This window comes from Lithobates pipiens, unplaced genomic scaffold (genome assembly GCF_037356315.1).
Source record: "Lithobates pipiens isolate NorthernLeopardFrog02 unplaced genomic scaffold, aLitPip1_a1.2 Scaffold_22, whole genome shotgun sequence".
Taxonomy (NCBI): Eukaryota; Metazoa; Chordata; class Amphibia; order Anura; family Ranidae; genus Lithobates; species Lithobates pipiens.
The window spans coordinates 339493693-339510375 of record NW_027507784.1 but is presented as its reverse complement, the minus strand read 5'-3'; the positions used below and the strand labels follow the sequence as shown (position 1 = coordinate 339510375).

Sequence of the window (16683 nt, the reverse complement as noted above, 5' to 3'; positions counted from 1 at the left end):
TATTTCATGAATTTATAAAAGTTATGAATAACTGAGGATACATATTTTTTTTTTTTTTACATTTGTGTCCAATTTTAAGCTTATATTAAAAACATGAGTAGAGTATTTATGAAGACAACATATAAAATGAAACCCTTGTATGTAGCAGTGTAACAGTGTCTTGCTATGAAAAATGCAAGAGTGCTGTAATCACAACCCCCCACCCCCTTTCCAATTAAGACATCGTTGATGCTACCATGTGTCAGTGCTGCCTCTAGGGAGTTAGGTGACTGAATCTATTGACTGTGCTCCAACACTTTGGACAGTCTCACAAGGCTTCGAGCCCCCAGCTTTTTTGGTGAGGCGGTGGTGGGATACCATGATGTCACCAATGCCTTGGAAAGTGGACAGAAGCCAGGATCCAAAGTAAGTATTATTGTTGGGGGAAGGGTGGGAACGACTTTCGTTAAAGGGGACGTTATGTTTTAATGAAAGGTCTTCTCTAATATGATATTAAACCATTAAAACAAAATAATTCAACACAGGAAGTCCACAATTACTTGAGAAACTTATTTTTATTTTAAAAAGTGTTCCTTTTCATCTGTGTTTGGCTGGTCCTAAACTGCACCAGGCAGGATGACTCCCTTCTGAGTCGACTTTGTTCAATACCAGACCCTAATCCTGGATGAAGGTCTGGTATAGGTGTGTGCCTCCTAGATTAATGGTTAGTAGAGAAAGGTCAACAGAGAAGGATCTCTTACATTTATGACTAGTGGGACAAGGGACCACTTACATTGTAAACAGTTGAAAGAACAATGTCCTTTACATTAGTGGTTATATGTTTGGTTTGTCTAGGAACCCCCTAGCAATCACTGGAATAATCTTGGATGGGAAACGTTGATCTAGACCAGGGGTGTCCAAACTACGGCCCTCCAGCTGTTGCAGAACTACACATCCCATGAGGCATTGTAAAACTCTGACATTCAAAGACATGACTAGGCATGATGGGGATTGTGGTTCCTGAACAACTGGAGGGCCGTAGTTTGGACACCCCTGATCTAGACCATTACTGGAAGCTAGAGAATTTAAAGACTGGCTCTACGTTATTACAAACGTCAGAAGCTGACTATGACTTTCTTTTCCATAGGTGGGACTGCATCCAAACAGAGGGGCTTTGTGGGGTGTATCCGTTACCTCCAACTGAACGGCCAGACATTGGATCTGGAGGAAAAAGCCAAAGTGTCTCCGGGGATCAGGCCGGGCTGTCCTGGCCATTGCAGTAGCTATGGAAACCTTTGCCACAACAATGGAAAGTGTGTGGAGAAACGCAATGGATACACCTGCGACTGCACAAACTCCGCCTTTGAGGGACCTTACTGTAAGAAAGGTGAGGCATGTATTTTCATTGGAGGAATAACCTGGTGGAGTGCGAATCCTCGTCCTGTTCATGTCATCAAGTCAGCCTTTCCCAAGCTTTTTAAAATAGAGGAATGCTTGAAATAACTTCTAGATCTCGGGGCATCCCTGCTAATAATTACTATATCTGCTCGTTGAACATTGGGGAACATTGCTGTGATTAGTAGGTGGAGATATAAGAATACATAAAAGTTTAGGGAATGTGACAGACTTAGAATATTTGATACCCAGGGATGCTCTATACAACACAACTGATTGCAGTAGTAATAGTGAAATTAAAATGTGTTAATAATAAAAGAAATGTCTAGAAAATAATCCAGACATTAGAAACTGTAGTGTGAACCTGCATTGGATTTCAGTGGAAAAATTACCCAGATGGTCAAATAAAAGGACCCTCTTGAAATTGGTGATGAGTGGGAACCCCCGCCCACCTATATTGGGAATATTTTTCCTTATATTGGTGGTCAGTGGGAGGAATGTTCTTTAGATTGGTGATCAGTGAGAAGAATGTTCCTTACATTGGTGATCAGTGGAAAGAATGGTCCGTACATTGGTGATCAGTGAGAAGAATGTTCCTTACATTGGTGATCAGTGGAAAGAATGGTCCGTACATTGGTGATCAGTGAGAAGAATGTTCCTTACATTGGTGATCAGTGAGAAGAATGTCCCTTACATTGGTGATCAGTGAGAAGAATGTCCCTTACATTGGTGATCAGTGAGAAGAATGTCCCTTACATTGGTGATCAGTGAGAAGAATGTTCCTTACATTGGTGATCAGTGAGAATAATGTCCCTTACATTGGTGATCAGTGAGAAGAATGTTCCTTACATTGGTGATCAGTGAGAAGAATGTCCCTTACATTGGTGATCAGTGAGAAGAATGTTCCTTACATTGGTGATCAGTGAGAAGAATGTTCCTTACATTGGGGATCAGTGAGAAGAATGTTCCTTACATTGGTGATCAGTGAGAAGAATGTCCCTTACATTGGTGATCAGTGAGAATAATGTCCCTTACATTGGTGATCAGTGAGAAGAATGTTCCTTACATTGGTGATCAGTGAGAAGAATGTTCCTTACATTGGTGATCAGTGAGAAGAATGTCCCTTACATTGGTGATCAGTGAGAAGAATGTTCCTTACATTGGTGATCAGTGAGAAGAATGTTCCTTACATTGGTGATCAGTGAGAAGAATGTCCCTTACATTGGTGATCAGTGAGAATAATGTCCCTTACATTGGTGATCAGTGAGAAGAATGTTCCTTACATTGGTGATCAGTGAGAAGAATGTTCCTTACATTGGGGATCAGTGAGAAGAATGTTCCTTACATTGGTGATCAGTGAGAAGAATGTCCCTTACATTGGTGATCAGTGAGAATAATGTCCCTTACATTGGTGATCAGTGAGAAGAATGTTCCTTACATTGGTGATCAGTGAGAAGAATGTTCCTTACATTGGTGATCAGTGAGAAGAATGTTCCTTACATTGGTGATCAGTGAGAAGAATGTCCCTTACATTGGTGATCAGTGAGAAGAATGTCCCTTACATTGGTGATCAGTGAGAAGAATGTTCCTTACATTGGTGATCAGTGAGAAGAATGTTCCTTACATTGGGGATCAGTGAGAAGAATGTTCCTTACATTGGTGATCAGTGAGAAGAATGTCCCTTACATTGGTGATCAGTGAGAAGAATGTCCCTTACATTGGTGATCAGTGAGAAGAATGTTCCTTACATTGGTGATCAGTGAGAAGAATGTTCCTTACATTGGTGATCAGTGAGAAGAATGTCCCTTACATTGGTGATCAGTGAGAAGAATGTTCCTTACATTGGTGATCAGTGAGAAGAATGTTCCTTACATTGGTGATCAGTGAGAAGAATGTTCCTTACATTGGTGATCAGTGAGAAGAATGTTCCTTACATTGATGATCAGTGGGAAGAATGTTCCTTACATTGGTGATCAGTGAGAAGAATGTTCCTTACATTGGTGATCAGTGAGAAGAATGTTCCTTACATTGGTGATCAGTGAGAAGAATGTTCCTTACATTGGTGATCAGTGAGAAGAATGTTCCTTACATTGGTGATCAGTGAGAAGAATGTTCCTTACATTGGTGATCAGTGGGAAGAATGTCCCTTACATTGGTGATCAGTGAGAAGAATGTTCCTTACATTGGTGATCAGTGGGAAGAATGTTCCTTACATTGGTGATCAGTGGGAAGAATGTCCCTTACATTGGTGATCAGTGAGAAGAATGTTCCTTACATTGGTGATCAGTGAGAAGAATGTTCCTTACATTGGTGATCAGTGAGAAGAATGTTCCTTACATTGGTGATCAGTGAGAAGAACGTTCCTTACATTGGTGATCAGTGGGATGAATGCTCCTTACATTGGTGATCAGTGGGATGAATGCTCCTTACATTGGTGATCAGTGAGAAGAATGTTCCTTACATTGGTGGTCATTGAGAAGAATGTTCCTTACATTGGTGATCAGTGGGAAGAATGTTCCTTACATTGGTGATCAGTGAGAAGAATGTTCCTTACATTGGTGGTCATTGAGAAGAATGTTCCTTACATTGGTGATCAGTGGGAAGAATGTTCCTTACATTGGTGATCAGTGGGAAGAATGTTCCTTACATTGGTGATCAGTGAGAAGAATGTTCCTTACATTGGTGATCAGTGAGAAGAATGTTCCTTACATTGGTGATCAGTGGGAAGAATGTTCCTTACATTGGTGATCAGTGGGAAGAATGTTCCTTACATTGGTGATCAGTGAGAAGAATGTTCCTTACATTGGTGATCAGTGAGAAGAATGTTCCTTTCATTGGTGATCAGTGAGAAGAATGTCCCTTACATTGTGGGCATTGGTAAGAATGCTTCTTACATTTGGGATAAGTAAGAACAATGCCCCACAGATTGGTGGCCAGTGGAAAGTGCTCCTTACATTAGCAGCCAATGAAATGCATCCTCCTTACATTGGCAGCCGGTAAGAATAAAGTTCATTACATTGATGGTCAGTGAGAAAATGTCCTTTTCATTGGTTGTCAGAGGGAAGAATACCCCCTACACTGGTGGTTAGCGAGAAGAATTTCCATTACATTGGTGGTCAGTGGAAAGAATGACCAATACATTGGTGAACAGTGGGAAGAATGCACCTTACATTAGTGGTCTATGGGGAGAATACTCCTTACATTGGTGGTCAGTAGCAAGAGTACCCCCCATATTGGTGTTTGGTAGACGAATACTCCTTGCATTGGTGAACATTGGTTATAATGCTCCATACATTTCTGGCAGTGGGAAGAATGCGCCTTAGATTTGTAGTCAGTGGGAGCAATAAAATAAGCCCCCCCCCTCCCCCCTGGTCCCTACAGAAAGCTGGGCAAATTATTGGTATTAGTAGCTATTTATCTGAGAGTCAGACATTGCTCATTGCTCAAAGAACCCCTAGCAACCTCTGGAGGAACTCCAAGGTTCCACAAAACCTTGGTTGATTAGGGCCTTTGAGTGGTGGATTCCAGCTCTTTATATTTTTATGGTAGTTTGGAGCTTGTCCCACAAAGGACATCTCATTCAGTTTTGTTCTTGCTTTTTTTTAAAAAACCTTGTCTATATTTCTGTTGTCTTTCTAGAGGTTTCTGCAATGTTTGAAGCTGGGACCTCGGTCACCTATGTTTTCCAGGAGCCGTATCCAGTGTCCAGGAACGCCAGTGCATCAGTCTCAGCGATATACGCAGACACAGTCATATCCAGGGAAAATATCGCCTTCAGCTTCCTTACAGCTCAGGCTCCGAGCCTCTTACTCTACGTCGACTCCTTCTACCAGGACTACCTGGCCGTACTGCTCTGCAGGAATGGTGAGTCTCTTCCATGTCCTCTATATCACTTAGCAGAGCTTATTCAGCCTCTTCTTCTGGACTGGAATATACTAATTAGAGTGTTGTCCTTTATTCTGTGTGGATGGTTAACGCTAAACTCTGGGATTAGCAAATTTTGCCTAAATCAGGGGTCTCCAAACTTTTCTAAGGGGCCAGTTTACTGTTCTTTAGACTTTAAGGGGGTCGGATTGTGGCCAGTAGGAATAGAAAATGTCTCAGGCCCAACATCAGTGAGAATAAACACGGCCTCAGGGTTGGTGGTCAGTAGGACAATGCCCCATCAATGTTATAAGTGGGAGAAATAGTGCCCCATCATTGGTGTCAGTGGAAGAAATAGTGCCCCATTCATTGATGGTAGTGGGATTAACAGTGCCCCATCATTGGTGTCAGTGGGGGGGAATAATGTCCCATCATTGGTATCAGTGGGAGGAATAGTGCCCCATCATTGGTGTCAGTGGGAGGAATAGTGCCCCATCATTGGTGTCAGTGGAAGAAATAGTGCCCCATTCATTGATGGTAGTGGGATTAACAGTGCCCCATCATTGGTGTCAGTGGGGGGGAATAATGTCCCATCATTGGTATCAGTGGGAGGAATAGTGCCCCATCATTGGTATCAGTGGGAGGAATAGTGCCCCATCATTGGTGTCAGTGGGGGGAATAGTGCCCCATCATTGGTATCAGTGGGAGGAATAGTGCCCCATCATTGGTGTCAGTGGGGGGAATAGCGCCCCATCATTGGTGTCAGTGGGAGGAATAGTACCCCATCATTGTGTCAGTGGGAGGAATATTGCCCATCATTGATCTTAGTGGTAGAAATAGTGCACCATCATTGGTGTCAGTGGAAGGAATAGTGCCCCAAGGGCCAGTTAAAGACTAGCAAAGTGCCACATCTGGAGTTTGGAGACCCCTGGTCTAAATCCAGTCATTGTCTGTATTCTTCTGGAATCTCAGTGAGCTTTTTTGTATTTCTTCCAGATCTGTGCAGCAATCCAGTGTGAGACTTCCTGTAATAAAGACCGCTCACTGCTGCCCTCTCTGCTTGTGCAGGGGGGGCGGTCTTGTCTCCGCCCCCTTCTGTCGTTTTCTGAAGGCAGCCTGTAGTGGGAGGAGTCTGCCGGGCCCTTCCCACGGCTCCTCTCTCTGCCATGTACATCATACTGATGATGTCACTGCTAGTTTTGCAAGGAATATCCTTTGCGGCTATTGAGGAATATGTTGAAATTAAAATTATTTGTGCCAGCTTTAAAGCAAACACGAGCCAGAACGATTTACTCCCTCTTGGTCTGTAAAGCATTTTGTTATTATGGTTTGACACATACAAAACAATACCAGTTGGACCTGTCAGAAATGAAGAGCTGTCCTGTGTAGGGATGAGCCGAACACCCCCCTGTTCGGTTCGCACCAGAACCTGCGAACAGACCTAAACTTCGTGTGAACTTTAGAACCCTATTAAAGTCTATGGGACTCGAACTTTCACAATCTAAAGTGCTCATTTTAAAGGGTAATATGCAAGTTACTGTCCTAAAAAGTGTTTGGGGACCCGGGTCCTGCCCCAGGGGACATGGATCAATGCAAAAAAAAGTTTTAAAAACGGCCGTTTTTTCAGGAGCAGTGATTTTAATAATGATTAAAGTGAAACAATAAAAGTGTAATATTCCTTAAAATTTCGTAGCTGGGGGGTATCTATAGTATGCCTGTGAAGGGGCGCATGTTTCTGGTGCTTAGAACTGTCCCTGTACAGGTTTCCGTTACATCAGAGGGGGCGGGGTCACCCACACGTCACTGGGGAACCCCTGGCTCCCTTCACCAGCGTCAGAGGGGGCGGGGTCAGGTGACGAGTGGCCCCGCCCTCCTAATATAAGAAACGTCAGCGCTGGGATCTCTGCAGTGTCTCCGGAGTGGAGACAGAAGAAGGATGTATGGACAGCGCTGGACTGAGAGATCCCCCGTCGCTGGATATGATCATCCATCGCTGGACCCCGGAGATCCGTCGCTGGATAGCAAGAGTGGATTAGCACCGCTGGATAGTTTTTTTTATTTTTTTATTTTTTAATAAAGGAATTTTTCAAAAGTGTGTTTGTCTTATTTAACCATTTTGACACTTTCTTTGTGAAATGGTAGGGGTACTTTTGTACCCCCTTACCATTTCAAACAGGGGGGGGGCGGGATCTGGGGGTCCCCTTGTTAAAGGGGGCTTCCAGATTCTGATAAGCCCCCCGCCCGCAGACCCTCACAACCAACGGCCAGGGTTGTGAGGATGAGGCCCTTGTCCTCATCAACATGGGGACAAGGTGCTTTGAGGGGTCACAGACCCCCAAAGCATCCTCCCAATGTTGAGGGTATGTGGCCTGGTACGGTTCAGGAGGGAGGGGGGGCGCTCTCTCGTCCCCCCCTCTTTTCCTGCGGCCTGCCAGGTTGCGTGCTCTGATAAAGGGTCTGATATGGATTTTTAGGGGGACCCCCACGTCAATTTTTTTTTTTAATTTGATGCAGGGTTCCCCTTAATATCCATATCAGACCTGAAGGGTCTGGTATGGATATTTAGGGGGACCCCCACGTCAATTTTTTTTTTTTATTTGACACGGGGTTCCCTTTAATATCCATGTCAGACCTGAAGGGCCTGGTAATTGAATTTAGGGGAACCCCCACGCTTTTTTTTTTTTTAATCAATGAATGAATGAATTGTCGGCTAATACAGAGAACACAGAGAATGTTCTCTGTATTACGGGACCCGACAATTTAGCCGCAAGTGATTTTAAAAGACTTTTTTTCCTGCACAAATGACACTTTGTGCAGGGACAGTTCTAAGCACCAGAAACATGCGCCCCTTCACAGGCATACTATAGATACCCCCCAGCTATGGAATTTAAAGGAATATTACACTTTTATTGTTTCACTTTAATCATTATTAAAATCACTGCTCCTGAAAAAACGGCAGTTTTTAAAACTTTTTTTTGCATTGATCCATGTCCCCTGGGGCAGGACCCGGGTCCCCAAACACTTTTTAGGACAGTAACCTGCATATTACCCTTTAAAATGAGCACTTTAGATTTCTCCCATAGACTTGTATAGGGTGTTCCGGCTTTTCGAATTTGCTGCGAACAGCCCAAATTGTTCACTGTTCGCTGAACAGGCGAACAGGTAATGTTCGAGTAGAACATGAGTTTGACTCGAACTCGAAGCTCATCCCTAGTCCTGTGCACATATCCTGGGTTATTCCAAGGAGTCTTATTAGCGCTCCCAGTTTCTGTCTTGGTATACCCCCATGTTGTGGAAATGAGGAGTCAGGAGGTGTTGTGTAGTTCAGCAAATGACAACTAAATAAGACACTTTTTTTTTATATTATTTCAGTCCAGAAAAGTCACACGATGGGAAATTAGGAGCAGAGTTTCTTTTCTACCGCAATCGCTGGGTATTTTCTGTAATTGCGGAATAAAAATTTACGAAAGGCATTGCCAACTAATTGGACAGAGTTTGTTCAGGTCCACATCCCTAATACAAAATGTAAAAACCAGGTTCCTCAAGAACTGGGACTTTAGAGGACCACGAACGCTCAGAACAGTAGAGAATATATGAAATAGTATACAAATTTATTACACAAAATATTGCGTTTCAACAGATGAGGTAAAGGTCTTCTTCAGGGGGAATGGGCTGTGAGTTTCAAGATTTATACATACAATCTACACTAATATGTCATGGCAAAATAGTAAAAATAGTACATATCTGTACCAAATGCGCATTTCCTTGAGCTTTTTATTCTGCAAGTTGTAAAAAAACAGGTTCCTGAAGAAGTGGGACTTTAGAGGACCATGAACGATTAAAACAGTAGAGAATATATAAAAGAGTATACAAATTTATTACACAAAATATAAGACATAGTACAAGATATGAATAAAACTGTAACACATGATAGGAAAAAGCCAATCCGAGGATAGACAGCTGGAAAAGGCTCAAGTCGACTGTCAAGAGGACAGAGGAAATTCAACGCGTTTCAACGGATGAGGTAAAGGTCTTCTTCAGGGGGAATGGGCTGTGAGTTTCAAGATGTATACACACAATCTAAACTAATAATGTACACTTAATTACAAACAAAGTTCATAATATCACATGATTTATAAACTGATCATCATTTATTTACAAAAATAGAAAACAGGAAACGTAGATGTAAGTATCTATACTGACCTCATGTGTTACGTACTTCAATCAGAGAGCTCATGACTCAAAGGATAAAGGCCAAAAACAGCGCCATGAGACCAGAGCAGAATGAAAATAAACCATGTCCAAAAAAACAAACCCCCCGCATCTGAAATGTGCCTCCCAAAAGGGGGCCGGAGCAGTGTCAAGGGACAGACCTGCAAGGATCTAAATATATACAAAAGTAAAAAAAAGTAATGAATAGATTGTATTACAAAATATAAATATAAATGAATGCACAGAAGAATGAACGCTCAATAAAGTCATCGAAATATACTAATACGCATACCTATTACTTTGGGATTTGTGCAAAAAATCTTTCCATATAGGAATTCATTCTATAGAGATACTTCTCAAAGACCCGATCCGGCTAGAATCGGCTACTGTAATTGAAAGCAAGGCTGTATCACAAATAAAGCCATGAGAGTAGACGATGCCGCAAGGTTGTTTGGCAGATGTATGGAGAAGGGCTGAGTAGAAAGCCTGGGTGCGCCAGATGGGAGAGCAAGCAGACAGAGCAAAGAGGAAAGGGACACGGCCGTGCAATGGAAAAAACATGAGACTAAAGGCCATGGAACAGCCAATGGGAATAAAACACAGGGTTCCTCTATTTCGGATGCAGTATGAGCTACCCCCCCCCCCCCCATTACTGATACACAGAAGAGCCTTCCCTTATCTTGCATCCTGACTTTGCACCATCTACACAGCTACGCATTGGAGCTCTTTTTGGACACAAGGAGCCCCCAGGACTGCTGGATGACAGATGAGCCTATATCTTTCTTACCTCTTGTGAGTGTTTTCATGTACCTTGTCATTAAAGAGGAAGTCAAGGGAAAAAAAAATAAAAAATAAAAAAACACACCCTACAAGGCAAAGGCATAATGAGCTAGTATGCATAGCATATTAGCTCATTATGAATAACTTACCTGAGAATGAAGCCCCCGAAGCGGTCCTCCGCCTTCCTCTTCGCCGCTGCCGTGGATCCCGGAGCGACTTCCGGGTCTCACGGCTCCGACGCTGTGATACGCTGGAGCCGCAATGACGTCACTCCCGCACATGCGCACGGGAGCCGACAGTCGCGGCATATCGCCGCGATCTGCGGCCTGCCCAATGTGCCTGCGCGCCTCTCTCTACGGCGCTGTCTTCAGGGGTAAATGTCTCCTAAACCGTGTAGGTTTAGGAGATATTTCTTGGACCTACAGGTAAGCCTTAATCTAGGCTTACCTGTAGGTCAAAGTGGTTTGTAATGCCGCGTACACACGAGCGGACTTTTGAACATCCAAAGTCCGACGGAATGATTCCGTCAGACTATTCGATCGTGTGTGGGCTGCAACGGACTTTTGATTCGCAAAAGTCTGACGGACTTTAGAATATGGAACATGCTTCAAATTTTTCCGACGGAACTCCGCCGGACCGGGTCCCTCCGAAAAATTTGCTTGTGTGTATGCTATTCCGACGGACTAAAACCGACGCTAGGGCAGCTATTGGCTACTGGCTATGAACTTCCTTATTCGAGTCCAGTCGTACGTCATCACGTTCGAATCCGTCGGAGTTTAGTGTGATTGTGTGTGGCCAAGTCCGCTCAGTCGAAAAGTCCGTCAGAACTCTGTCGGAACTCTGGCAGAACTCCGGCAGAACTCCTTCAGAAGTCTGTCGGACATAAGTCCTCTCGTGTGTACGGGGCTTAAGGGTTTACAACCACTTTAAAACCCTGATTTTAATACCACACTTAGGTGGCGCTTCCTGTGCTCTCCCCTTCTATCTTTTTGTATACAGAGTATACAGCCGCCTCTACTACTCCACCATGGGCGTCCGCTGAACTTTTTTTCCAGGGGGTGGGCGGGCATCATTTTAAGTCATGTATTGCAATTTGCAATACAAAAAGATGTACACAGTGGTATTATGGCACAGGCACGGCTGTTACCTGTGGTTCTTCAGCGATAGGCCCAGGACAGGCACTGGCAGCCAGGCAGTGTATTCTCTGTCGTTTCGGCCACTGCACACCACACACCTGTGGGAGGAGCCGGCGCCGTGCCGGCCGGATCCTCATAGGCACAACATACAGCAGCCAATTCCGTGATTGGCAGCAGCCAATCACGGAACAGCTGGGTCACAGTGATGTTAAGCAGAGGCCTGAGCAGCAGAAAACAATCTGATGCTCGGGCCGGGGGTGAGGAGGGAGGGACGGATGTGTAGTCGGAAAAAACTGAGAGCAGCCCAAGCCCCCAGGTCAGCAGCAGGCTTTGAAAAAAAAATCCACGGCTGCCGCGGCAGCCATTGCAAAACGGGGGGCAAGTGTCTTCACTCTGACTTCAACACTCTTACGATTCCGGGGGGGGGGGGCAATTGACCCCCTTTGCCCTATGGTGTGGACACCCATGTACTGATGATCCATTTATGAACTACTTTTAGACAGAACATAAGTGATTCTCTCTGTGTATTATCACTACCTTTACTACTGATTTTAAACTCAGTTACACTGTTCTTTGCACTAAAGCCGCGTACACACGGGCGGACTGTCTGTCCAACTTAGTCCGCCGAAACACATTTCAGCGGACAGTTCGCTCGTGTGTGGGCTTCAGCGGACTTTTTCAGCGTGCAGTCTGGCGGACTAAGTATTTCGGAATTTCCGTAATATTGTCCGTCCAACTTTGGTTTCAGCGGACAGTCCGCTCGTGAGTAGGCTAGTTGGACGGACTAAGTATGGCGCATGCTCAGAAAGGATTTACACGGCGGAAGGTTGCATTGCTGTGTATTGCACGTCCTATTTCTAGTCCCGTCGTACGTGCTGTACACGTCATCGCACAAGCTTTCAACGGACTGTTTGTTCATCGTGTGTGGTCAAGTCCGTTCATTCGAAAGTAGGACGGACTGTCCATCGGATTGTATGACGGACTTAGTTGGCCAGACAGTCCGCCCGTGTGTACGCGGCTTTACAGTTAATGATACTATAGTGAAAAATTGATGTGCAGCGCTCAAACATGGAAATACATATGTATACAAACTAATGTACACTGTGCAATGACCACAAAAAACTAATAATAATGAAAATGAGATGTGAAATTCACACCCAAAATAAAATCCATGTGCCATCATACCAAAGTTGTTTTAAAACAGAAACATAGCAGTCTTTAAATAAACGGTGAAAACAAATTGTGTAACTAGAAGTTGGATTCCACGTGACATCAATGTTGAGTTGAGGACACAGACAACAGTCTGTTAGTGAGGAGGCTTATTGGAGTGAGAGGACTCAAATGGGCATATGCTCAGTGAGTCAACAAGGCTTATGGTGCCACCACCAAACTATGGGACCTCCACGTCTGAGTTCCAGATCAAGTTGTAAGGCAATCCAATTGGTCAAGAGATGTCACCAAGAAGTGGTCTTCGGAAGCAGCCAACTTGTCAGACCAAATCCTCTCAAGTGTTCAAAATAGCAAGACCAAAAAATAAATAAAAAATACTCCACATGGTGTGAATCTGTATAAACGTAAAATGTATTAAAAGAAAATTGGAAACACTCACATTTAGAAAGTGGATCAAGCTTCTAAAATTGAATTTTGTGGGTAACGCAATGACATCAGCAGGGCTCTACCAGACGCGTTTCGTCTAAAGAGACATGTGCGCTGCACATAATTTCACTTTTTACTTATTCCTTGATTTACACTTGTCTTAGTGTTGTGCTGGCTGCTAATATATATATATATATATGTCAGCACGATATACACCAATATTTTCTATTAATGATACCATAATGGACAAATATACGTAGGCTGATGTGAAACAGTCAGAGTACCAACGATCAATGCCTCAATCTATTCATTACTTTTTTGCTTTTCTATATATTTTGATCCTTGCCGGTCGGTCCCTTTACACTGCTCCGGCCCCCTTTTGGGAGGCACCTTTCGGATGCGGGGGAGGGGGGGTTGTTTTTTTGGACACGGTTTATTTCCATTCTGTTCTGGCCTCATGGCGCTGTTTTTGGCATTTCAGTTGCCTTTTTCCTTTGAGTCATGAGCTCTCTGATTGAAGTACATAACACATGAGGTCAGTATAGATACTTACATCTACGTTTCCTCTTTTCTATTTATGGAAATAAATGAAACAATGATCAGTTTAGAACTCATGTGATATTATGAAATTTGTTTGTAATTATGTGTACGTTACTTCTGTAGATTGTATGTATAAGACTGGAAATGAAAAGCCCATTCTTCCCTGAAGAAGACCTTTACCTCATCTGTTGAAACGCGTTGGTTTCCTCTGTCCTCTTGACAGTCAACTTTAGACTTTTCCAGCTGTCTGTCCTCGGATTGGCTTTTTCCTATCATGTGTTACAGTTTTATTCATATCTTGTACTATGTCTTATATTTTGTGTAATAAATTTGTATACTCTTTTATATATTTTCTACTGTTCTAATTGTTCATGGTCCTCTAAAGTCCCACTTCTTCAGGAACCTGTTTTTTTTTACAACTTTCAGAATAAAAAGCTCAAGGAAATGCGCATATGCTACAGATATGTACTATTTTTACTATTTTGCCATGACATATTAGTGTAGATTATATGTATAAATCTTGAAACTCACAGCCCATATCCCCCTGAAGAAGACCTTTACCTCATCCGTTGAAACGCAATATTTTGTGTAATAAATTTGTATACTATTTTATATATTCTCTACTGTTCTGAGCGTTCATGGTCCTCTAAAGTCCCCGTTCTTGAGGAACCTGTTTTTTACATTTTGTATTAGGGATGTGGAACCTGTTTTTTACAACTTGCAGAATAAAAAGCTCAAGGAAATGTGCATTTGCTACAGATATGTACTATTTGTATTATTTTGCCATAACATACCCTCTAACGTTCTTGTGAAACACTGAAATAAGCAATGTATATATTTCAAAACATTTTAATAGTATTTACAGTAAATTTTCATAGTGCTCTTTTACATCAGGTTTAGCCATCAGAGTTCCCCCCTACATTAGGCATCCCTATCAGAGCGACCCCTTACAACAGATGTCCCCATCAAAGTGCCGTCTTATATCAGACTTCACTATCAGAGTGTCCCCTTACGTCAGGTGTCCCTATCAGAGTGTCCCCTTACGTCAGGTGTCCCTATCAGAGTGTCCCCTTACGTCAGGTGTCCCCTTACGTCAGGTGTCCCTATTAGAGTGTCCCCTTGCGTCAGGTGTCCCTATCAGAGTGTCCACTTACACAGGCGTCCCCATCAGTGGGCCCCTTCACCCCAGGTGTTCCCATCAGAGCACCCCTTACTTCAGGTGTCAAGGTGCCCCTTTACATCAGATGTCCATTCTGGTCTGCCCTAACCAGATTTACAGTACAACCACACAGGATTCAGTATTTTGTTTTACCTCTGTTATCCTGGGTCTTATACAGCGCCTTGAAAAAGTATTCATACCCTTTGAAATTTTCCACATTTTGTCATGTTACAACCAAAAACGTAAATATATTTTATTGGGATTTTATGTGATAGACCAACACAAAGTGGTACATAATTGTGAAGTGAGAGGAAAATGAGAAATAGTTTTCAAAATAAAAAAATGTAAAAAAATGTGTGGCGTGCATTTGTATTCAGCCCCCTTTACTCTGATACCCCTACTAAACTAAAATTTAGTGGAACCAATTGCCTTCGGAAGTCACCTAATTAAAGTCCACCAGTGTGTAATTTAAGGAGGGTTAAGGTATAAAAAAAATCCCAAACTTTGAACATCTCACGGAGCTCTGTTCAATCCATCATCCGGAAATGGAAATAGTATGGCACAACTGAAAACCTACCAAGACATGGCCGTCCACCTAAACTGACCGGCCCGGGCAAGAAGAGCATTCATCAGAGAAGAGCCAAGAGATCCATGGTAACTCTGGAGGAGCTGCAGAGATCCACAGCTCAGGGGGGAGAATCTGTCCACAGGACAACTATTAGTCGTCTCTCCACAAATCTGCCCTTTATGGAAGAGTGACAAGAAGAAAGTCATAAGAAGTCCTGTTTGTAGTTTGTGAGAAGCCATGTGGGGGAGGGGGCAGCAAACATGTGGAAGAAGGTGATCTGGTCAGATGAGACCAAAATTGAACTTTTTGGCCTAAAAGCAAAAATGCTATGTGTGGGGGAAAACTAACACTGTCGATCATTCTGAACACACCATCCCCACTGTGAAACATGGTGGTAGCAGCATCATGTTGTGGGGATGCTTTTTATTCAGCAGGGACAGGGAAACTTATCAGAGTTGATGGGAAGATGGATGGAGCCAAATACAGGACAATCTTAGAAGAAAACCTGTTAGGCCGCGTACACACGGGCGGACTGTTCGCTCAACTTTGTCCGCTGAACAGTGTTTCGGCGGACAGTCCGCTCGTGTGTGGGCTTCAGCGGACAGTTTCAGCGGACAGTCTGCTGAACAAAGTTTTTCGTAATTTCCGAAAAACTGTCCGCTGAAACTTTGTTTGAGCGAACAGTCCCCTCGTGTGTAGACTTGTTCGTCAAACTAAGTTCCGCGCATGCTCAGAAAGGATTTACACGCCGAAAGTTGTATTGCAGTGTATAGGACGTCGTATTTTTCGTCCCGTCGTACGTGCCGTTCACGTCATCGCGCAAGTTTCAGCGGACTGTTCGTTCGTCGTGTGTGGCCAAGTCCGTCCATGCTAATTTTGAGCGGATTGTCCGCTGAAACTGTTTGACGAACAAAGTTGAGCGAACAGTCCCCGCGTGTGTACGCGGCCTTAGAGTCTGCAAAAGACTTGAGACCGGGGGCGGAGGTTCACCTTTCAGCAGGACAACGACCTGAAAACATACAGCCAGAGCTACAATGGAATGGTTTACATCAAAGCATATTCATGTGTTAGAATGGCCCAGTCACAGTCCAGGTCTAAATCCAATTGAGGATCTGTGGCAAGACTTGAAAATTGCTGATCACAGACGCTCTCCGTCCAATCTGACAGAGCTTGAGATATTTTACAAAGAAGAAGAATGGGCAAAAATGTCCTCTCTAGATGTGCAAAGCTGGTAGAGACACCCCCAAAAAGACTTGTAGAGAAAGGGGTTTCTACGAAGTATTGACTCCGGGGGGCGCCATACAAATGCCCCTCCCCCCACACTTTTCACATATTTATTTGTAAAAAAAATTGAAAACCATTTATCATTTTCCTTCCACTTCACAATGATGTGCCACTTTGTGTTGGTCTATCACATAAAATCCCAATAAAATATTTTTTTTTTGGTTGTAACA

General features: G+C 43.4%; 1 protein-coding gene across 1 annotated transcript in view; it reads left to right on the top strand.

Annotated features, from left to right (window-relative positions):
• Nucleotides 1-16683, top strand: part of LOC143925088 (contactin-associated protein-like 5) — a 613155-nt gene that overhangs the window by 508971 nt on the left and 87501 nt on the right. The window contains exons 18-19 of the mRNA XM_077449678.1: nucleotides 1127-1366; nucleotides 5014-5238. Coding sequence (XP_077305804.1) covers nucleotides 1127-1366; nucleotides 5014-5238 — 465 coding nt within the window. The remainder of the gene's footprint in view (nucleotides 1-1126; nucleotides 1367-5013; nucleotides 5239-16683) is intronic.